A 23,657-nucleotide genomic window follows, 5' to 3' on the forward strand; every position below is an offset into this window, starting at 1 on the left:
TGGTGGGGGGGAAATATATTTTTTACTCACATTTTTGAGTTCAGAGAAAGTTCAATTTGAGTTCTGGGAAAAGGTTTGGACATTATTTCATCCCAAATAGTTGACACATGCCTGAGCCTGCTAATTCAAATACTTCCATGAGAGAAAAAGTAAAAAGCATGAAAAAAGATACAAGAGAACACTGGTTTCAGGGAAGCGTTCAGCACACAAGAAACAGTCTTTGATATTAGAACACTGACAATTTAAACAATTTGGTATACTACTACTGAAAGTACAATCATTGTATACATCTTGCCCTTACAGAGCCTGATGCTGGTAACAAGAGTTGGCCAAGAATTTTTTTTTCCATTTTTTGGATGAAAATGGACAATTCTTAATGAAAATTTCTGTTCAATTAAAAAGCTACATTCAATCAAAAAAGGTTTCACTGGATAATCAAGCTGGTTGAAAATTGATAACCCTCCCTCAAGAGTCCAGCTGTCAGTCCATGAACATTATGCAAAGCAAATACTGTCTAGCTAACATCATATCTTATAGTCTGTATGCAGGAAATATAATTCACGTCAATGGTGTCTGCCTTAATGCAATGGACTAAATCCTGCTCCATCTATCGATTTATGATACTTGTCTGGCCTCTGTTTACCGTAATATCTGGGTATCTTTAATATATTTATTCTCACAACACTCCTGTGAGATAGGGCAGTGCTATTATCACTATTTTACAGATGGTGAACTGAGGCATTAGAGAGAGTGTATAAGTGACTTGCCCAAGGTCACATGGGAAGCCAGTTCCAGAGCAGGGAACTGACCCAAGGTCTCCCAATTCCTAGGTTTGCACACACTGAATACTGGACCATTCTTCCTCTTTGTGTTGCACAGGAGTGTTGTATATTAATCGTTCCATTTGGCCTTCGTTCAAAAGGCTCTACTTATTGCAAGGACTATTAACTACTGTAACTGTACCCTAAAATAGGTGCATTTTATTTCCCTCCTTACTCTTTTTCTATAGATCAGCGTCTGGCATTTTTCCTATACCCACTGGAAAGCAAGGATAAAAGCCCTTCAGTAACCTTTCTGGTATCACAGTGGGCCTGATTCTCCTTTCTCTTAGCCCACTTTTACAGGGCTGTGACCCCACAGACGTAAATGGAATTAGTACGGATCCAAATCAGAGTAAATGGAATAAAGAATCCAGCCCCACAGTTGAACCTTCAGTGAGAACAATTGTTTGTCATACTACCTTTTTCTCCTTGTTTTTCTACTCCACTTTTCTTTCTTTCTGTTACATGGGGAACATTCTGTAAAACTAACATGCAGCTATAACAATGTCATTGGCAGCCACTTCAAATTTGTTTTTCAGCATTACAAGAAAGTCGTATGTTAATGAATGCGATATTTTTCAAAGCCAATTTTTAATATCCTTGCTCTACCCATTATGATTACTCACAGAGTTACATAAATGCCTTGGGTTTTATCCTTTCAAACATGATGCATACTTTAAAAAAAAAACCGCAATGACCTTCACCTTAGTTATTTGCAGCCAGCTTCTGATATTCTTGCCCATATTGGATTATACCTTAATTCCATAAGTAGCCCTATTGAAGTCAATGGGACCACTCCTGGATCAAAGCACTATGTAACATGAGTGTAAGATCAGTGGAAGCTAGCTGTGGGTTGGTACAGCCTGAAAGCTTGAAGAGACACACTACAACCATTCTGATTTCAGTTACACTTGGGTAAATTCAGAGTAATTCCACTGATGTTACACTAGTGTAAATGAGAACAGAATTTGTCCCATTGTCTTTACATATGCATCATTAGAGAGCACAATCCATTCATCCATCCCGCAAAAACAGGCATGCCTGCTAATTAATTTCCACAGAAAAGTCAGCAGAGATGCTATTCCCAGGGCCATGCTCTCTTCAGGCAAGTGCTCTTTTCATTGAGTTAAAAGTATATATCAGCTAGTTCAGTCCAGCAGAGTCTCTTGCATCTTTTATCCACAATTCTTTGCCTTGGATCTCTCCCTGAGGGTACGCAGTCACTATAATTCTAGCTGCTCTATTTCTTTGTTTCCAAAGATTACTCCGAGGACTTTGATTCTATATCAAAAGATATGCGGAGGTATTTGGGTCAGTTCAAAGCTATCCATTGCTCAGCGGTCCATAGCTTTGTGGTGAGTTCACATCAAAAGGGAGCCAGTGATCAAACTGGGAAGGGGAGACTGGCCAATCAGTTCTGACCTGTGCACTTACATTGGATACACTTGTAAGGACAAAAATAACTGGTGCTGAGTTCCCTCAACTCCCACTGATTTCAGTGGGAATGGAAGCCACTGAGTGGCTTGTAGGATTGTGCCCATAATCAGACTCTTCATCACCCACTCAGAAGCCAGATTTCTCACTGTTGATTTGGGGTGCATTTTCCTCACCCCTCAAAATCACTCCCCCAAATAGTTTCTTAGTGTTATCAGTAGTAAAGGGGAAACATGCAGTCACAGTGGGGGGAGGGATAGATAGTTCAGTGGTTTGAGCATTGGCCTGCTACACCTAGGGTTGCGACTTCAATCCTTGAGGGGGCCATTTAGGGATCTGGGGCAAAAATTGGGGATTGAATCATAGAATATCAGGGTTGGAAGGGACCTCAGGAGGTCATCTAGTCCAACCCCCTGCTCAAAGCAGGACCAATCCCCAATTCTGGTCCTGCTTTGAGCAGGGGGTTGGACTAGATGACCTCCTGAGGTCCCTTCCAACCCCGATATTCTATGATTCTATGAACAGCAGAAAAATAGAAGACCATAGCAAATGGCAGAGCAGACAACCAATACATATCTCCATTGCCTAGATCTCGTATTGCAGCTTGACTGAATTTGCCTGCAAACATTTCATATTTAATCTGATTTTAAATAGAAATGATCATAGTCTCAAACTGAATATAAGCAAGTCCTCTTATGCAAAATAAAAGCAAAAAAGGAAGTTGCATATGTACACTGAACCGAAAAGGTTTTAATTAGAGCTGGTTGAAATTTTTCTATTGAAAAATCTTCCCATTAGAAAATGTAGTTTTCACTGAAATTCATGTTTTCTGTGGGGAAAATGTCAACGTCAATAACAATTTTCAATTTACTGATCACACCTGACTCCCCCAACGGCCACCCCCTGCCTCCAGACTCTCAGCCCAGCTCACACTCCTTGCCATGCCCCCCTGCACCCTACATCCCCCCCCCGGCCTCCAGAAACCCCCTCACCTTTCCAGATGAGCTCCACATCCACACAGTGGCAACACCTCTACAGCCCAGATATGGTGGTGTTCTAACAGCTGGAGCAGGGCCAGCGGATGCCTGGGTACCAGAGTCTATGGGGGCCAGATACGGAGCAGCAGGTGCGGGCTGGGCACCGGCATGGAGCCTGGTGGATCACTGCACTTGTGGTCGAAGTCCTGGCAGCCCTTGTGTTGCTACCAGGACCAGCCTCAAGCCACCCAGCATCTGAGCCACGGTTGCAGTTGTGATCTCACCCACACAGGGGGGTGAGGAGCAGCTGCGGAGTGGGTCGGAGCACTTCCCTGACAGCATGGCTGGGGACTGCTTTCTGCTCCTCAGAGCACCAGCTGGCAGCTAGACTAGTCTATAAGGTGCCACAGGACTCTTTGTCACTTTTACAGATTCAGACCAACATGGCTACCCCTCTGAAGGTAAACTTTTTTTAAAAACAAACTATTGACAGTTGAATCTATAGATCACTTTTTCCAGTTGGATTTCAGACATCACTGATAAAAGTTCAAAGCAGTTAATACTTCCCCTAAGAATTAGCTGTTTCGATATTGAATCGTCCTGAGCCTGAAAGAATAGGACAAAGTTTCAATGTGAATGTATTTTATTTTGCATGCAACCAAACTCTAGGGATGCCACACTTCCCTTCCCCAGGAAAGCAAATAGTTTCACTGTCAAATAAAGAAAATTCTGTTGTGGACCAATGAGAAGAGGTTAACAATAGATCCTGATTTCTGCACTATACGTAGAGTAAGGAGGCCAAGAGGCTCAAAGTTGCCTATGGGGTTTGAAACCCATCTCCCATTAGAAATGAATTGGAACTGGCCATCCATATGCCCTAAGCAATTTTTAAAATCCAGCTGGAAATCCCAGCTATTAAGTTACAAAAAGATCTTCTCTCTTGTCCTGCAAAACTACAATGCTTTGCCCACAAAAGATTTAAACTATTCTTGGACTCCTTTTGAAGCTTGTACCCAAGGTTTTTTTCTAAAGTGCCCCTTCTGCCTCTAAAACTTAGAAAGTTGGCCTTAAACTTATTCACACACAGAGTGAATAAATTATGCATTTATCACACTGGAAGCAGTAGCACGCTTTGAATTATAGAAGTAGCAAAGTTTCATGTGTCCACATATTTCCTCCAAGTTTGGATGAGCTTTTAGGGAAACTATGGGAGTGCAGCATTGAGTTGGGTTATGTGAATCTTGCCAGGTTTGGTTCACAATGGGTTTTTAATCAATTGTAGTTCACATCATTTAACCCTGAGTCTCAGGTTCAGCTGAGTTTAATATTGTGAAGGGGAAATCCAAGACAAAAACAGTGCATATAGTTAAGATCTGCTTATTGTACCTGCATTTGTAAGGTTTTCCCATGGTTACTTTGACCCTGGACGACATACCATGTGATCACCAGTCACAACTATTGTAATAAACAAAACAGTACAATGAAACTCATCCACAAGAGAAAGAAAAACTGTGCATGTCCAAAGACAGGAAAAAGTTTTCTTTCCATTTCACCACAAGCTTCACAGGATCAAAATGGTTTTGCACAAAACTTCATTGCCATTGCTAGCAGAGTTGAACATCATTTTAGTTGCAAGAGGTTCATATAACTAAGCTCTCAGGAACCTGATTAGCTAGTTTTGAGCTGCTGTTATATCAACCGCCAAAGAAGCTCAAAAGCCATCCTAACTAAAACTTTCCTGGAGGTTCAAGGACAGAACCAGTGGTTGTGTGTCACTGCTTTGTTAATTATAGTATAGTGTTCTAGAGCCAGTGAGAATGGTTGCTTGCTCGGAAAACTAAAAGCTAGAGAGTGGGATGCAGCATTAAACTAGTCTTTGTTTTGGGACTGTGTTGTCAGCATTGTTCATTGCAATGAGAGGGACATCAGAACATGGTGGGGGAAGGCAACATAAACAAGAGGTACTATAGGACACCCATCAGCAGGAGCAGAACACTAGAGTGGGAGAGAAAGGTCATGATTTACTGTACAGTGAGGAAATTTTTCTCCAGCTAGAAATTTCTGAAAAACTTCAAGTAACTTTAGAAAAGCAGGTGGATTTTATTCACCTGATTCACTTAGCACTAGATGTTTCCTCTCATATTAGCCAGCTAAGAGGGAGCGGCATTGGAACAATTTTTATAGTGGGGGCATTGAAAGCCATTGAGCAAAACTGTAAACCCTGTATATGATGGAAACCACTTCAAGCCAGGGGGTGCTGCCACACCCCCAGCATCCCTAGTGCCAGCACACCCCTGCAAGGAGGTAAGAAATTTTGATCCAGAGTTTTTGAGGAGAGAGAGGAGTCACCTGTTCACCCTGCTTTCTCTTTGCTCATTCTTGAGAAATTCCCACAGTTTTTACCATGTGAAGATAAATACCAGAAAATCTCAAGTGAAGAAACCTTCCTGGTCCTTTCCTCACCAGGCGGACAAATGTGGAGGACATCTGTGTGTAACTGGAATGTTGACAGTGTTTTGTTTTTAATTGCCATGATGGAGAGTAAAACTTCCAGGGAAGTCTGAGCTAAGGGCCAAATTTCCAGGAAAGGTTAAAAGCCAAATCAAGCAGTGATGTCAATTTACACATAGGGTCCAAAATGGTGAAAAAATAGGCAATATCCCTTCCCTCCACCTCTAACCTCTTCTTCTTCCCCTCTTTTCTTATTTCTCCCTTCTCCCTTTTTCTTGCCTGCATTTAGATCCAAGATACACACCTTCCCCAGTAGAACAAAGTACTCAGATCCAATCTTAATAGGTGACAACCTTAATTCAAATTAGACATGACAGTTCTAATTTAGATATAGAGTATTAATTTTGCTGTAGTTCTCTTCTATCATTAAAAGAAACCAAGAGGCATGAGAGCAGTTGCTATACTTTAGAATATGCAGTGATAGGGTCATGCCGAGGGCAAGTATTTGAAACTGGTTTTGTTGTTTTACAGTTTTTGGAGCTCAGGAACATCACGTATGATGTTGGGGTAATGAGGAATGACAAGCATAATCTCTCTTCTCAATTTGGGCTGTGCCCAATGTTCAAATTTACTCAGAACTTCAAGTCTGAACCCCACCCAAACCAAACTATTATATTCTTTCCAACCCAGCCTCCTTTTGGGTTTCATTGAATCTATAATAAGGAATTCTCTTTGGAAGGCAAGACTGAAACCCATGGAGGCAACTGGACTGATCTCTCTTTTTTCAACAACCATATGAACAGATAGATTTTGAAAATGATGGTATAAAGGCATTTTGCAGAACTTAGAACATATGGATTGAATAAGGTAAAAGCATTACAGTAGGGTCAGACAAATATGCTCCATTGGATTGTCTGGGATTGGGAATGGGTCAGTTTACAACAAATATGTAAACATTTTCATACTTGCCTCAAATCTAAAGAAGTCATGAGGGGTGGGGGGGAAAAGGACTGTTTTGGGATCTGACATTTTACACTGATATTCCCCCACAGTCATTTTCAGAGCTAATGCTTCAGGAGAATACCCATCTGTCATTCACAGCTAGAAGCCATCCAGAGGTCACTCAATAGCATTCTGATCCCTGGTTAAATTTGCCATGCTGGCAGATAAAACTAACCAGCAACATTTTGTTTGCAAACTGTGTAAATTTGATATGGTATTATTAAGAATCAATCCCAAACAATCCAAAGGAGCAGATTTATCTCTCCCTGCTGTAATGCATTGAAAATCTCTCTGTTCATAAGCCTGTCAAAAAGAGACAAGTGAGAGATCAGCCTAGTTGCCTGCAGGGGTACCCCATGAAACCTACAATTAGACCTGTGTGAGAAACTGATTTTTGGTTGGGTGGCTGAACTCCCCCCCCCCCAAAAAAAAAAAAAACCCTGAAAAAAATCCATTTTGGGTTCACAGAAAACTGAATTTTTGCTTCAATGTTTTCACTGAACTTGGGAAAAAATAGTTTGGGGTCCAATCATAGAAATGCAGGGCTGGAAGGGACCTCAAAAGGTCAAAGTCCAGCCCCCCTGTGCAGAGGCAGGACCAAGTAAACCTAGACCATCCCTAACGGGTGTTTGTCCAACTGGTTTTTAAAAACCACCAATGATGGGGATTCCACAACCTCCTTTGGAAGTCTATTCCAGAGACTAACTTCCCATATAGTTACGAAGTATTTCCTAATATCTAAACCTAAATCTCTCTTGCTACCAATTAAGCCCATTACTGTTTGGCCTACCGTCTGTGGACATGGAGAACAATTGATCCTTGTCCTCTTTATAACATATTCAACATATCTGAAGACTTATCAGGTCCTCCACTGAGTCTTCTTAAGATTAAACATGCCCAGTTTTTTTAACCTTTCCTCATAAGTCAGGTTTTCTAAACCTTTGATCATTTTTGTTGCTTTCCTCTGGACTCTCTCCAATTTGTTCACATTATTCCTCAAGTGTGGTGCCCAGAACTGGACACAAATACTCCAGCTGAGGCCTCACCAGTGCCATGTAGAGCAGGATCAATCACCTCCCATGTCTTACATACAACACTCCTGTTAATACATCCCAGAATGATATTAGCCGTTTTTGCAACTGCATTACACTGTTGACTCATAACCCTCAGATCCTTTTCAGCAGTACTACCAGCTAGCCAGGTATTCCCCATTTTGTAGTTGGCCATTTGATTTTTTTTTCCTTCCGATGCGTAGTACTTTGCACTTATCTTTACTGAATTTCATCTTGTTGATTTCAGACCAGTTCTCCAATTTGTCAAGGTTGTTTCGAATTCTAATTCTGTTCTCCAATGTGCCTGCAACCTCTCCAAGGTTGGTGTCATCCACTAATTTTATAACTATACTCTCCACTCCAGTGAAAATATTGAATAATAGTGGAACCAGGACTGACCCCTGCAGGACTCCTCTAGATACCCTCCCAGTTTGACAGAAAACGGTTGATAACTATTCTTTGAGTATGTTTTTTCAACCAATTTTGTACCCACCTTATAGTAATTTTATTCAGACCACATTTCTGTAGTTTGCTTATGAGAGCATCATGTGGGACTGTACCAAAAGCCTTACTGAAACCAAAATAGATCACGTCTACTTGTTTCTTCCTATCCACTAGGCCACTAAGTCTGTCAAAGGAGAAAATTAGGTTGGTTTGGCATGATTTGTTTTTGACAAATCCATGCTGGCTATTACTTAGAACCCTGTTAACATCTAGGTGCTTATAAATGATTGCTTAGTAATTTGAAATGCTTGATTTTGTTTTGGGGTACCTTTTTTAAAATAAAATCAGGATAAAACTGAAACCTAAAAAGTGCTTTGAATTGAAAAATAAATCAAAAACACTGCATTTCAAATTTTTCAAAATTAAATGTTCTGATTTTTTCAGTTTGTTTTTGTATTTTTTTAAATCAAAACTATGTGGTGAATACAAGCCATATTCACAAAATGCTTCAGTTGATCTGAATTTTTTCTCAACTGAAAAAAAAGTTTTGGCTGAAGAATTTCTCCCAGCTCTCCTGAAGAATTTTAGAAGCCTCCTCATTCTTCATGCATCACTCTCGGTACTAAGGTCTAGCAATGAAAGTCTTTGAGAAACTCCCAGACATGATATTGAGGCATGAAAATTCTCAGAGTATTTAACTCTGAACTATATCACCCTTTGGATCTGGAACTTTCTTCCTTATTTCTTCGAAAACGGCAGATGAGGTATCTTCATCAATAAAAGAAACCCCCTCTGTCCTCTAACTTCCAAAATTGACACATGCCTGAGTTTAGGCCTGTAGGTTAAAACAGCTGAACACACCGCTATAATTTGCGAAACAGACAAGACACTAAAAATCCTCAGACTTCATTCCCATGTGTGACAAAGATTCCCAAACACAGTGTTACACACAAAGTACAAACAAACAGTAATCCTTTCATTCCAGCAGTTCCCAGCATCCAAATTGCCAGCAATGAATTTTGTGCTACAGAAGCTGACTCACAGCGCTAAGGTGTTTAACCTATCCTTGTAATAAAAAGCTGTACAGCGAATAGGAGACAAGCATTAAAATAGAGGTCAGTGCCACGCTCAGGAAAACTGCAGATACTTTACCAAAACCTCATTAAGCACATGCATATTTTTTGTATCTTCTGTCACCTCAATGCTACTTGCCAATATATACATGTATACACAAAGGCTATCTTATGTGTATGCTTGCTTCTTCTGCCTGAAATAATCACTGACATGACAGTTCACTATCATGCAAACAACGGTGTATTAGATTAGATATTGGATTAGATAGTCATATGCTCTATATTCTGGGTTAAATGAGTTAACTGTCAAACCAGAGAAGGAAACAAATGATAAAGCAAACAATTCTATCCATGCACCAGCATCTTGATCCTACCCCAGGACAGACAAATGGAATACAGAAAAAGTACAGGGCAAGTTTTTGGGCAGTTTGTGAATCGTCATATTAAAGTATCAGGAGGTATCTGAATGAATGAAGCAAGACATATTTCTTTAAATCCAACAGCCAGAGCCCTCACCCCCGAAGTGCCTGTCTCTTAGAGGCCACTGGGGACATCATTCAGAACATCCTGTTCAGAAACACACAACAACAAAATAACTCTTCAGATCTATGCTCTTAGACTTTTTCTCTCTAGCCTCATGCACCTACAACAGAGCAACTGGGGGAGGGGAAACTTACATTTATGGATCATCATAAATGGGCTGGAAAATGTCCATTTAAATGAAGCCTCAATGAAAAATGTGGGGTAACGGAAATTTTCACATTTTTCCATTTCTCACCTCTCTCTAATAACAATATTATTCAACGCTTCCTTGAGTAGGTCAGTGCTCACTGCATTTTTCACACTAACTCCTCTGCCTTCAGAACATACTGCTCTACATTGCCACTGTGAAAGAAAGAACGAACCCAGTGGATCATTAACAAACAATGATACCCCTTTCTCAGGGAGTATGCAGTGATTCATATCATATGGTAAGTTACATACATACATACATACATAAACAGCATATATCCAAAAGGATCAAAATCAATACTTGTTACCCAACCTTCTTATCAATGGGTCACTAGTAAGTCTTTTGTGGCACTATACAAACAGATACAGTCCCTGAAATATGGCAGTTGGGGAAAATGCAATATTTTGCAATCATAGATATCAGCTGAGTCATCACTAACATAGCCATAACAACAACATCAATGCAGAGAAACCTCCACAGATGCAAAAAGTTTGGAACAACCAGTCATGGTAAGAGTATACACTGGAAATTTCATTTTCACTTACCAATTTATGGGTGAGCTGAATGGTAATAAGAGGAGATCCTGACAGATTATGAGACAAGGTTGGCGGTGGCTCCACCTTCAGGGAAATAACATAGCTCATTGCAGAGATCTTGTAGCCTTTATAAGCAGCAGCTTCAGCAATCCTTGGAGAGGAAGAGCAAAAAATACCAGAAAGTGGGTAAAACAGCATTTTAGCATTTGCAGTTCATACTGTTATGGGCTGATCTAAGTTTGGTCAGAAGAAAGTTACTCTTTCAATATGCACCTACTGCTCTGAATTCACTGAGTTAGGCCTTGTGCTAGGGCCAAATTCCATGGATAGGCTGAAGGTCCAAATTGAAGGACCCTAGCTGAGCTGCAGAGGTGGAGCCCTGTCTGGTGAGCTGTGTATTAAATGCTGTCTCTGCCTGTTAAAGAAAAGTAAGAGCTGAAAATGCAAACCTGCTGGGTCAAATTCATCCCTAGTTTAATTCAAGTTAAATCAATGGAGTTACACTACAGATCAGTGTGGCCTCTTGCCTCTGAAACAGTTACAAATTCAGTGTAACAAAGAATTAAATCTGTTTTTTAGTTTAAAATAATGATCCATACCCTCAGCTGATGTAAATCAGCACAACTCCATGGAAGTCAATAAAACTATGCCAGTTTACAACAGCTGACAATCTGACCCCGTGTAACAAAGAGCAGAACACATTTAAGTAAAGTTTATTTCTTTTTGACTTCTACAGCTCAGCATTTAACTTACTTACCTCGTCCACAGGTCTCTGTGCTGTATTGTATTATATTATATAATCAGCTCATGGTAAGCTACAAATGTACAATAGAATTAACCTTAAATCAATGCACTGAAGCTATTAACCTTCTTCATTATATAGCTTTAGATGGATAATGCAGAGTCAAAACTGTGACCATGCATGTATCTGCATGAAACTGTTTAAAAGATTAAACTGTACTATTAATAATTTGCTGTTTTGTAAATATATTTCCTGTACATCATAAGCAAATATATACACATGAGATACCAGAATCACAATAATTTCAGTCCCCTTTCATCAAAATCAAGATCCCAGTCCTGGAATTAGGTCCATGTAAACAGACCATGGCACCTCCAGTCCCATTTAAGTTTTGCATGGGCACTAGGATCAGCCCATAAAGATCTCATAGGATCAGGAACAGCTCTAGTAGCTAGATATTACCATAGGTATTCCTTTGTTCCGTTTCTACTTAGCTTAGCTCATCTCTTTTACTGTTTTTATAAGCCTTTTTAAAAGTGTTTTGGATTATTAGAGACAATTATACTATGGGATGGACTCTCACAACTGCATGATGATGAATCTGAGTAACTGAAGGATACCTTTCTGCTGCAGAGAAAATTTGATATACTTACATGAGCAGATGCTCTATTCCTATGTAAGTGCATGCATACATATATATATGTGTAAGTAAGTATATAAATAAATAATTTGTCGGGGCATTTTTAAAAATCATTTTGCTATGAAAAAATCCTTGTCCAGAATACGTTTTTCTTCTTAAGGATATTATAATTCAAACCACAATGCTGATGGAAGTTAACTGAACATCTGATTAGGAAGCTGGCTAGCCAAGACATTTTTTTAGCCCTGGTGAATTTGACCATACATAAAACAAAAACATTTTTTTTAAATGTTCAGTTAAAATGCTGGGCAAAATTCTGCTCTTGGTGGATCTTAAATCTGGGTCTCTGCACATTTAGGAAGAGCTGAGATCCATTCGATCAGAGTAGAATTCTGACATAAATTTGAAAGAGAGTGTCCCATTGATCAAGAACAAGCACTGTTTACATTAGCAGAGCATCTTCCATCATTCTCTCCTTAGCATTAGATCATGCAGACAGATGAGTGCTAGCTACAATGGCAAATGCAAATGCATGGTGAACTCACTATTCATTAGCTTGGGTTACCAAGCAAAACACATTAGCCTGTTTGGCTGCTCACAATAACCATATCACTCACTCTCCACATCACAATCTCACTTCCATCAGAAAAACTCACTTCTTTAAAAACCTATACCACATATCACAGTGGTTTCTTGTTTTTTTCCTCATACTAAGAAGCGTTCATTTCAGACATTAACTGATGTCATCAAATTGCACAGCTGGGTTGACTGAGACAAACTAAACTAGATTTGTAGGATATATGTTCTAACTCTGTTCTATAACCTTTAAATGATATTAGCATCATTAGGGATTATTTCTGTTCCCATTGCACTCAGTAGGAGTTTTATCCATGCAACCGAGGGCAGAATTTGCCCCCAGAGGATGTAGAGTTATAGTCAGAGAAGGGCTCACAATGTGAAGTTTGGATCCAGATGTGTACCTGAATTTTGAGCTTGCTTCCCCAAAGTCTGGGGATATTTGGATCCAGGACTTTGTGTGCTGAATTGCCCAATGTTCAAAAAGAAAAGGAGTACTTGTGGCACCTTAGAGACTAACCAATTTATTTGAGCATGATGCATCCGATGAAGTGAGCTGTAGCTCACGAAAGCTCATGCTCAAATAAATTGGTTAGTCTCTAAGGTGCCACAAGTACTCCTTTTCTTTTTGCGAATACAGACTAACACGGCTGTTACTCTGAAACCAATGTTCAAAGGTATTCACACCCAGGGCTTTAGTTCATCTCAAATTACATCCCATCGTTTAACTCAGTTTAGTATTTTGTAATGCTGCAATACAAGGCCCAGAGCAGTACTCTAATGAATCTGAATACATGTGAAAAAAACTAAAACACAAATAAGAATCCGGCATTTCTCTCCACAACACCACATTCCCCAGAACCACTGTCCAACACTAATGTATGTTACAGGATGCAGGGCCTGTAACCTGTCTAACTTCCATGGAGTGACTCCAGATTTGCAGCAGTGTAGGACTGAGAGCAAAGTGGAGCTCAAAGCTTCTTTAGGCTTTGACTCCCTTCTTAAAGGACCAAAGTGACTCTTTCAGAGAGCTCTGGTTAGACGATCTGAAAATAGAACAGTCATCTGGCAACAAAGCGCAAAGAAAATTCAACATGTGCCACAAGGATAATGAAATTCTGTCACGAAGAACCAACCAGGCAGACTGTAAATTATAGGTGCCCAAGTAGTCCGAGACTAAAGAATCCTTAAAGGGTGTCTTTAAAACTACTCCTATGTGGAAAACATCATTAGAAAAGATTATTTTGGTGAGACTTAAGCCAGAAAGATGCAATAGCAAAGCGCACCAAAGTAAACCAAGGGAGAAGGAATTGCACATTTATTATTTTTCAAGCATTCCTCAGATATCCGGTGCTTTATTCCACAAAGGAAAACTGCCAAGCCAGCATTCCTTGGATTATTAAGTTTCAAAACAGGCCTCTGGAAAGGCAAGCCATCTAGAGCTCCAGAGACATGATTCCATAATACTAGATACACTGCAAATAATTCAGGTAGCCCAGGTTAATATTAGAAACCTAGAGACCACTTTTAAACCATGCGTTCCTTAAAAATTATATGTTCGGGGCTGATCCTTCTCCCACTGAAATCAGTGGCAAATCTTCTATATACTTCAATGGGAGTAAGAATGGGTGTCCGTCCCCCCGTCCCCCCCCCGTATTGTCATGTTCTCTCTCTGGGGGAGTTGAGACATGGAAATACAGAACTACTCAATATTCTTAAAAATGGCAAAATTGGGCCTGTTGTGCGGACAGATCCCTGTGCAGGATCAGAGCCCAAGACTGTAGTAGAGACAGCCATGAAAATGCCTCGGAACTCAGTGATTTTAGGCTGAAGGTATTTACACACTGTCTTTATCCTTGCTAATCTTTAACCTGTGAGTCACGACCACATTAATTCTATCTCTCTGTGGGAGGTTAAAATTATGGTCTGTTTCCCTTAATAAATCATAGCGAACATACGTCTTGAAAAGCTAAACCCTCATAAATTATTGCCTCTATTTCTTCATATCAGTAAGAAATATTGCATGCCGCTGATATAATTCTTTCACTCACTCCAGCGAATTACCTTTATTTATTTATTAATTTTGCAGGGAGAAGGGTGCATGGTATTTTTTTATAAAATTAAACCGAGTAGGAAATCATAAAATTCTTCTGTGAACTTTTTAACATTGCTTCAACACGATCATAAGTGGTCCTAATTTAGGGGTGTTCAAGTGGTTTCAGCAGGTTGCAATCTCCCCTTCCTTGCACATGGCTAGAGAGGAAGAAGTCCCTGAAATAGATTGAAATTGGAGTCCTGAAACTTTCTTCTGCTGTAGCAGGGGGTCCTGGCATGGAAAAGACTGAGAATCACTGCCCTAATCAGCAGAGATTGAAAAAATGACCAGCCTAAAAGGCAAATGTAATGATTGACCAGCACTGCCTTGCAAAATTCCCTGGGAAACTGGCTTTCTGAGAGGTATATTGCTCCGAGTTTATTTTAACTTATCTGCTAATGATTTCATTGGCACAGTATATAAAACAAAAAGGCTTTTTATGTATTGTCTGATTTATTATTGCAAAATTAGTTTACAGGTTTATGGGACTAAAATTCATAGCACTTTTCGGGGAGAGAGAAAGGTTATATACTGCTGCATTATTTAACTACAAACAAATGTCACCTTTTTGTGAGACAGCAGAAAAGAAACATAAATTTAAGTTCCATATAAGGCATTATTTCAAGGATTAAATATATGAATCTTCAATATAAATCCAAGTATGTAGTGGAAGAGGTTGAGAAAGCAGAGAGACAGACAAGTCACCAAAAAAAAAAGTTTTTTTCCCCATCAGGAAACACACCTCTAACAAAGGGCTTCATTCCACTGCCACTAAAGTCAATGGCTAAACTCCCATGGGAGTAGCATCCAGGCCCATGATGTCTGATGCACCAGTTGTAAAGAACAATTGTGCCAATGTGTACTTAGTATCCCACTGAGGCCATCATAACACTATCACAGCAGTTCAAGGTATCATTCGCTATGGGGCAGGGGGGTATCATTCGCTATGGGGCAGGGGGGTGGTTACCGCCCTCTCTCTCTCCACCAGCTGGATAGGAAGCAGCAGCAGTTGCCTGAGCTGGAGCTGAGTGCAAAGCAAGCTGGGTCCCAGTCCCTGCCCTGGGCTAGCCGTAGATGAGGCACACTCCCCTGCCTGCCTCCACCCTTCCTCCCCCCCCACCACCACCTCCCCGCCCTCCTCCAGGATGGGGCCAACTCACTAACCCCCCCTCAAGCAGCCTCAGCAGGGAGGCGGAAGTGCCATGCTGACACAACTTCACCCTCCTCCCCACCCCCAGCTGTTTCTGAAGGACACCACTGTGCAGGATACTTACTTGGTGTCCATAGGGTTGATGTCCTGGAAGAAACGGTGCATGTTATGGTAAAGAAGGCCCACAATGGTAACCCAAGCTGTGAACAAAGTTGACAGGAGAGATTATACTTCAGTGTGACAATCCTGAGGGAGACACTTTCCTCACCTAGGTATGAAACTCCATGTTGATTTAGAATCCTGACTTCTGCAAACCTTCACACCTTTGTTTTAATGGGAATTCCAATTGCTCCCATAAAGAAATTAGAAGGCAATCTGCAGGCTGCTGTGCAATGTTTGGAACAGATATCAGGAACATAATGAAAGAAAGCCTGACATCTACTCACCATGAAAGTATAGAGTTAAACTGTTAAATTAATCATTCATCCATTATAAAGTCATGTCAGAACAAAAGACAGCTAAGAGTGGCCATGTGACATACCAGGACATCCAGGATGCTTAGAATAATCAGAAGGACTACTTGACTACTAGCAACATTCACTGGCATCTTAAGAAGCTCATAAACGCAGATGTGTAGTTTTTGTTTCTATTCTTTGTTTGCTGTCTGCATATGAAGTATTTACAGCTTCTCCAACACTTAAGTGAAAAGACAGATGCCCATCTTACAAGTGTCAACCATGCAAGCATCCTTTATGGTCTTGGTCTGATGGGTTCCAAGTATTTAGAATGTCAGTCACTTAAAGTGGAATAATAAATTTTAAAGGCTAGCTCATGTGAGCAGCCTAGCAATGTGGCCTGTTATCTTATTAATGGCATTTTCAACTTTTAGATAGTTTCTAACTAACTCCCTAGAAGATGCAAGTTAAAGGTCTTACAGTTTGGATTCAGTCCAAACCAGTGGACACAATAATGTCCCATAACAAAATGCCACATGGTAGGAGCAGCTGTAAGTGGGATGGGGAAAGGTCCTTTTGGTAGTATTTTTGTTATTTCAAATTACCTTGTGCTCTCAATAATTCAAGCTTCTCAGAACTCGCAGAGAAATCGCAAGCATGAGCTCCCTGCCAGTGCAAGGATGCAAAGCTGTCATCATAAAATCAGGTAACTCACATGTGGTGGGGAAATACTTCAGTAACTACTCTGCTATGTAAAGTAACTAATTTTGTACCCAGTATTGAAGAGGACCAACCTGCCCTTGCAGAAGAGTCTCTGGAGGAATCCCAGATGGTGCAAAGTTTGCTAAGGTCCCAACATGCCACCCAGACTCAGCCCTTTTCCCTGAAACAATCCTGGCAGAGGTCCCCTTCTGAGAAACTGATGAGCATTCTCCTTGCTAAGGGCCTGATCCAAACCCCACAGAAATTAATGAAAAGTGACTTCAGTGAGCTTTGGATTAACTCTGGTTAGAGCATTTCTGGAGTGAGTGCTTGTCAGGATTGGCTGCCACCGTTCTACTTCTCCCTGAAAATCTTGCCCTTACCTTTGTTATGAAAAGCTTCACTGGGGATAGAAATATAACTCCGTCCTTGTGATGGGAAGCGGTAGTGTGACAAATTCAAAGACTGAGGACGCATTTTGACCAAAGAGTAATCTGTACAATAACCCAAAAGAAAAAATATGATAAAATCAAGAACGTTTACAACCTAGTTGACCGTAGAACTAGAGTTTGCTCTTTTAATAGCTACTGCAAATCTTGACTGTAAACCCCCAGCTGTTTGGGGAGGAGGGGGAAAGAGTAATCCCCCACTCCCATCAAAGAATAAAATTGCTTTCAAGAAGTTCTGACTTCTTTATGAGCCGAAAAAGTAGTATATGAGGTGTTAATATACCATGGATCATTTGGCAATGTGCACAAACTGAGCTTAATGAGGCACTGAGGTAAGAAAAATTGATTGATACCTCTCTCTTTTTTCCCCCCTGACATTTTAAAGACGGTATTTTAGAACCTTACTGCTCAATTTTAAAATGTCAGTGACCAGGACAGTGTGGTGGAAGAGACAATTTGCATGTGATTCATGATTTCTCTTTTCTTACGTAGCTCACAATGCAATAGGGAAGAATACCAGAACTAATCAATTATTTGTAGCTAAAGCTGGGCAGTGTGTTGGACAAATAGCTTATTCAATGAAAAAAAATGCAGCTTTCATCAACCCACAACTATCTGTGAATTTGACATTAGTAGCTTTGGCTGTTCTCAAAACAGGCAGGAAGTGGAAGTGGAGGACATGCTGGTGGTCTTGGTGTTGCTGCCATCACCCCCACCACCACTCACTTATAACTTTTAGCCCAGTGGTTAGGGCACTCACTAAGATGTGGGAGACACAGACTCAAATCCCTGTTCTGGAACAGACATGAAATAGACTTTTCTGATTCACTGAAAATTCTGTAAAAATTCAAATTCAGTTCAACCAGAATTGAATATTTCCTGATTTTTCAGAATTGCCACCAAACTGAAAAAAAAATCAATTATTCATCAAGCTCTCTTTGTAGAACTGGAGGCGAACTGAGATCAGGGCCCCACTGTGCTGAATGCTGTACATATACATATTATGAGCGAGCCGCCCAGCCCATGAAGGACTTGCAATTGGTGTAAGATAGATGAAAGTTTGTCCCGCCCTTCCATTCTCTTGTCCTCAAATTTAAATTCTGTAGCTTTCAGACACTTACGTAAAAGACTTAGGCAGAACTTTAACTGTTCATGTACCACTAAACTAAATCCAGAGATAATATACAGGAGCATTTACATTCTCCCCCCAACCCACTCAGTGCCCCCAAAAGCCAACGGTAGAAGTAAACCAGATTGTTGAGCCAAGGTGATTACCTTTCTCTAAACTAACTGTATAATCAACTTTCTGCAATGTACTCAAATTTGTTGGATTAAAAGAGACAAAAAAATATCTATTTCAACTTCCTTCCCAGCACTGAAAAGTTAGAAACGGCGGGTGAAGAAGTATTTATTACAATCAGCCAGTTTAGAAGGCAACCGAAGATATGTTTATCCTACAATCAAAGGCCTGCAGCATGGCCATGACTGGCCAATGTCAGGTGACGGGCTTGTGCTCTGGGGCTATAAAATTGCAGTGTAGTCATTCAGGCTCAAGCAGGAGCCCGGGCTCTGAAACCGTGCAAGAGAGGTGGGTCTCAGAGCTCCAGTTCCAGCCTGAACACTTACACTGCAATTTTTTAGCCCCGCAGCCCAAGCTGACCCAGGCTCTGAGATTCAGTGCTGTGGGGTTTTTATTGCAGTGTAGACATATTCTGAATGTTGCTGTTCCACCCTACCTGCTACAGTTGATGAGCCCTCAACGGTTACAACGAATGGGTTTCCTCCCAGATTGCAGGCCATGTGCACCATCACATTGTCAATTGTTTCGATTAAACTTCCAATCACAGGAGCAATCTGAAAAAGGAAGGCATCTCAATAATAAAGCAAAGTGCTGGCCTAAAATCCTCTTTCTATTGATCACGTAAGTGTGCCCAGCTTCTGTTAATGGCATCTTATTTCCCCTTCTCAGGGCCACACAAAGTAAAAATACTGCATGATTTAATATCACTCAGAGCCTGATCCTGCGAAGTACCGAGAATCTCCTGATTGGTGCTTGTGACAGGGCAGACTGGCCCCGCACTGGGACTGAGAGGGTTAACCCTTCCCTGCTGGTGAAGGAAGCCACGCCCCTGAGGCGCTGCTGGGCATGCTCCAACAGGGAGTCAAGTATAAAAGCCTGCAGAGCTTCTCAGTCAGGGCTGGCGGCTGAGGAAGGACAACGTCCAGCGGAGGCTCCAACCCAGCAGCAGTGGTGACTCGTACAGGAGGAAGCCAAGGGGCCAGGAAGTGGGACCAGAGACTGGCAGGTGTGGGAACCCCAGGGAGCACTGGGGGCTGAGGAATCTGAAGACCCTGATGCGACAGGGACTGCTACGTTTGAAGAACTGGTAGGAAGTGACCCAGGAAAGGGAAGGAAGTGGTATCTCCCGCCACTCTGAGGGCAGCGTGTTGCAGTAGGATTCCCCGCTGACCTGGGGCGGATCATGCCGTCAATAACAGGGCCCTGGGTTGCAGCCCAGTGAAGGCGGGTGGGCCCAGGCTTCCCTACTGGGGGCTCTAAACCTCCCCCCCCTTTTTTGTGATGACAATTCACCGACCTCTCTCTTACCTCAAAGGAGATTGATGAACTCCAGCCGCTGGGCCGCACTATCCTATGAGGGGAAGAGGACTTAGAGGGACTCTGGCCCTCGGGCCACGCTGCTTTAGGAGCACACTAGAGACACTCCAGCTGCTAGGCCACAGAATCCCACCAGGGGAACAGAGTTTTGGGAGACTCTGGCCATTGTGCCACACTGCTTTAGGAGTGCACTATAGGGACTCCAGCCACTAGGCCACACTATCCCACCAGGGGAAGAAGATTTAGAGGGACTCTGGCCATTGGGCCATACAGCCCTGACCACCAGGGAGGTGGTAGAACTGGCATTGAAACCGGGAGGCTGGGTTAACCTCGCTCCCCCTGGAATCAAAGGGGTTTATGAGGTAGAAAACCCGCCACAGTGCTGAATGGACCTTGACTCCCATTGCCATCAGTTGAATGGATGATGTTCACCACCAAGCATGATCAAGCCTTGCATTAAAGAAGTTATTTGGGGAATGATTTAAATGCTTGTTTCCATACATCAAGACTGGCAGAAACTGGTGTCTAAGTCAAGAAGCAGATATTATCATCATCATCAGATCAGGAGTTTAAGTATATCTTGGCCATCATTAAAGTTACACCAGCACTCCCCTAACAAATACACATTTTCAAGGGGTGTGTATTTTGGCTGGAAAGCATCCTTCCAGGCTGAAGCTTGGTATACAATATCTCCGAATGAGTATATAGTTTTTAAAACATTAAGTCCATTTGGTTATTTCTTGCTTTCATGTTGGAGAAAGCTGCCAAGTTTCAGACTAAGAACTTAAATTCATTGGTGTTCCACATCTTTCACCAAAGGCATTTATGATTCAACTACAGCGTGATTTGTCACGGACCATCCACTTCTCCTCCCTTTTTAAGGTCCAATCCCACATTCTTTGCTCCTTAAAACTTGATCCTGACAAACCCTGAGAAACTCCGGAGCACTTCCCATTTGCACCCCTCTGCACAGAACGACACCCACAGGTCAGATCCTGCACACCCTTAATCCGGTGAAGAGTCTTTACTCATGTGATGATACACATGAACAAGGACTGAAGGAGTGGGCCCTTAACATTTCAATAAAGTCATGTGGCCAGATTCTCACTTATATATAGCCAGAATCAATGGAGCTCTGCTGATTTACATTAGCTGAAGCTCTGTCCATAATACTGAACTTGTTACACACTACAATCATTTCCATTTCAATGTACAGTGATGTCATAGTACTGGTTTATGACATCACAGCAACAAGATACACAGAAGGAGAAACTGAGCTAACAGAGCTGTTCAAACACACACAGGTCAAATTCTGTTCTCACTTTCATTTGTGTAAATCCAGACCACCACCACTATTGGTTTACTCCAGTGTAACTAAAAGGAAAGCTGAGAGCAAGCACTGCACAGGAATGACGACGAAAGTATCCTCTCAGCTCCGAGTTCAAATATGATCTTTCCCAGAGTGTTAATCGGGAAGCATTGTTGCCTGTGCGGTATCCATTCTGTAAATATGGACATGGCTTCCCAGGCACAAGATATAATTTAAAATGAGAGAGGGGGGAAAAGAAAAAGCAAATGCTTTAAAAAAGTCCTATAAATATCCAGATGCAGGGGATGTGTTAATTCTTTTACATGGCCACTTTCAAGAAGAAACTGCCAAGTAGGCTACATTCCATGTAAAAATCATCTTTGTTAAATACCTGTTTCACTGACATTGCCCATTCCTTTGCAAACCTCATTTTTTATACTTTTTTGCCAGTCCTTATGAAATATCTCAGAGCAGTAACACAGAAGTTATCTTATTTTAACTCTCAACAAACCATTACAAAATTAACATTTGCTATCTTTACTTTGGATGGAGAGATGAGAGCGTACTGCTGGAAACCCAAAGCTGAAGGATAATGGATGCAACCAATGTTATTACTGTCCAATATGCACCTGAATTTAATCTGCAAACTTAAAACATGCGTCTTACCTCCAATATGCCAGTCAAGCTGGGTAAAAAATGAAAATCTTCAACAGCTTTCAAGAAAGCCTATAGATAAATAGGACCACATTATCTGATTAGTTTCAGATTACTGATTTATCCACTACATCCCCTGGTAAACATTCAAGGTAGATTTCCATTAAGAGTTCCAAGATTCATTTTACAATGACAGACACATTTTCATGTAAGTCACTTCCCTGCTTGGATGTTCACTCATTATCTTTGGTATGGTAATATTTTAAAAGTAATAGTTTATCTCCTATATTACATCTATTACACCCCAGCTACGGCCACTGAAAACACTGGAATTGAGTGGAGCTTGAAATTACTCTGCCAGTGAAGCCAACTAAATCCATGTCGAAATGGGCATGTTTGCCCAATAGTTCAGAGCAGGCCATTAGGAAGCACACAGTATAACTCTGGCTCCTGCCATTTGTTTAACCTGATTATTATCTATGTTACACTAGCACCTACAGGCTCCAGATGAGGCTAGTCACAGTTCAAACACATAGTGAGTGACTGTCCCTGCCTCAGAGAGCATCCAATCTAAATAGAGAATACAACAGTGGGAGGGGAAACAGGCACAAAGAGGGGAAGTGACTCCCCCAGGGTCACACAGCACATCAGTGGCAGAGCTAGGAACACAACCCAGGTCTCCTGATCCCCAGTTGAATATCTGAACCTCGAGACCACACTGATCTAGAAATCACAGTGCACACCAAATTTTCTCACTGATTTAAGTGGGTGTTATGCACGTGTAAGGACTTCAGGATCAAAGGTGAGATCCCTCTCCCAGTCCATCTTATCTTACATCGTGTAAAAGGGCCCTCAAAGCCCTGGTTCTGACTGGGCAAAGATTCCCCTGGTGCAAACACCATGGAAGACATTCATAAGGCTGTCCTCTGAGTAGTTAAGCTCTGGAACAGGCTTCCAAATGAGGTTGTGGAATGCTCATCACTGGGGGTTTAAGAACTGGTTGGACAAAAACCTGTCAGGGATAGTCTCGGCTTACTTGGTCCACAGCGCGGGGTGGTGGACTAGATGACTTCTTGCGGTCCCTTCCAGCCCTGCATTTCTATGATTCAATTATTCTATGACTCAGACAAGGCCCCCAAGGCTGCCTAAGTTAGGGGCATCTCCATCCTCCAGAGCAGCCCAGGATCAGGAGGCCCCTCTTTCCCCGTGGCTGCAAGAACCATCCTGCTCCTTTGAGAAACTGAGTCTAGAATTTCAGCCTGAGGGTATAAATGGAAGCCTGGGCCCAGTACACAACCTGCATTGCTAAGTCAGATGCCAGAAGGATGGAGAGAGGAATGCTTTTCCAGGCCACAGAATGCAGCAAAGCTGTTCCACAGAGGCTATCTTAGGCCACTGAGAGTGCGGGGGGGGGGAGAGGTGGGCAAGAGAAATGGGAGGATTCCCAGAGCATCAGATCCTTGGCGCAGCCATGTTTGGCCTCCTCCTACACCCTGGACTCACAGTGAGCTGGGCTAAGATAGATTAGAACTGCACATGAACAGAGTTTGTCAGAACTAATGCATTATATGTGTGGCTGTAATCAGAAAGTTTATTGCATAGCACTTAACTCACAATCCTTTGTCCTGCAAGGCATATGACTACTAGCCCTGAGACAACTGACCCAAAGTTACATCTTTGATAGAAAATGATATGCACACTCAGTGGCTGTATCTCTGGGAATTAGCTACAGACAAACAAAAGAC

The 23,657-nt window shown here is 41.6% G+C and overlaps 1 protein-coding gene across 3 annotated transcripts in view; it reads right to left on the minus strand.

The window, feature by feature from the left end:
- Window positions 1–23,657, minus strand: part of ADGRD1 (adhesion G protein-coupled receptor D1) — a 242,164-nt gene that overhangs the window by 186,320 nt on the left and 32,187 nt on the right. For all 3 annotated transcript variants that reach the window (XM_084649372.1, XM_084649371.1, XM_084649373.1), the window contains 5 exons: window positions 21,925–21,984; window positions 19,069–19,186; window positions 17,267–17,377; window positions 15,851–15,926; window positions 10,533–10,674 (listed from right to left, as the gene is read on the minus strand). In XM_084649372.1, the coding sequence (XP_084505498.1) occupies window positions 10,533–10,674; window positions 15,851–15,926; window positions 17,267–17,377; window positions 19,069–19,186; window positions 21,925–21,984 (507 nt within the window). The remainder of the gene's footprint in view (window positions 1–10,532; window positions 10,675–15,850; window positions 15,927–17,266; window positions 17,378–19,068; window positions 19,187–21,924; window positions 21,985–23,657) is intronic.

Source organism: Lepidochelys olivacea (genome assembly GCF_965140295.1).
Source record: "Lepidochelys olivacea isolate rLepOli2 genome assembly, chromosome: 15".
In the NCBI taxonomy this organism is placed as follows: domain Eukaryota; kingdom Metazoa; phylum Chordata; order Testudines; family Cheloniidae; genus Lepidochelys; species Lepidochelys olivacea.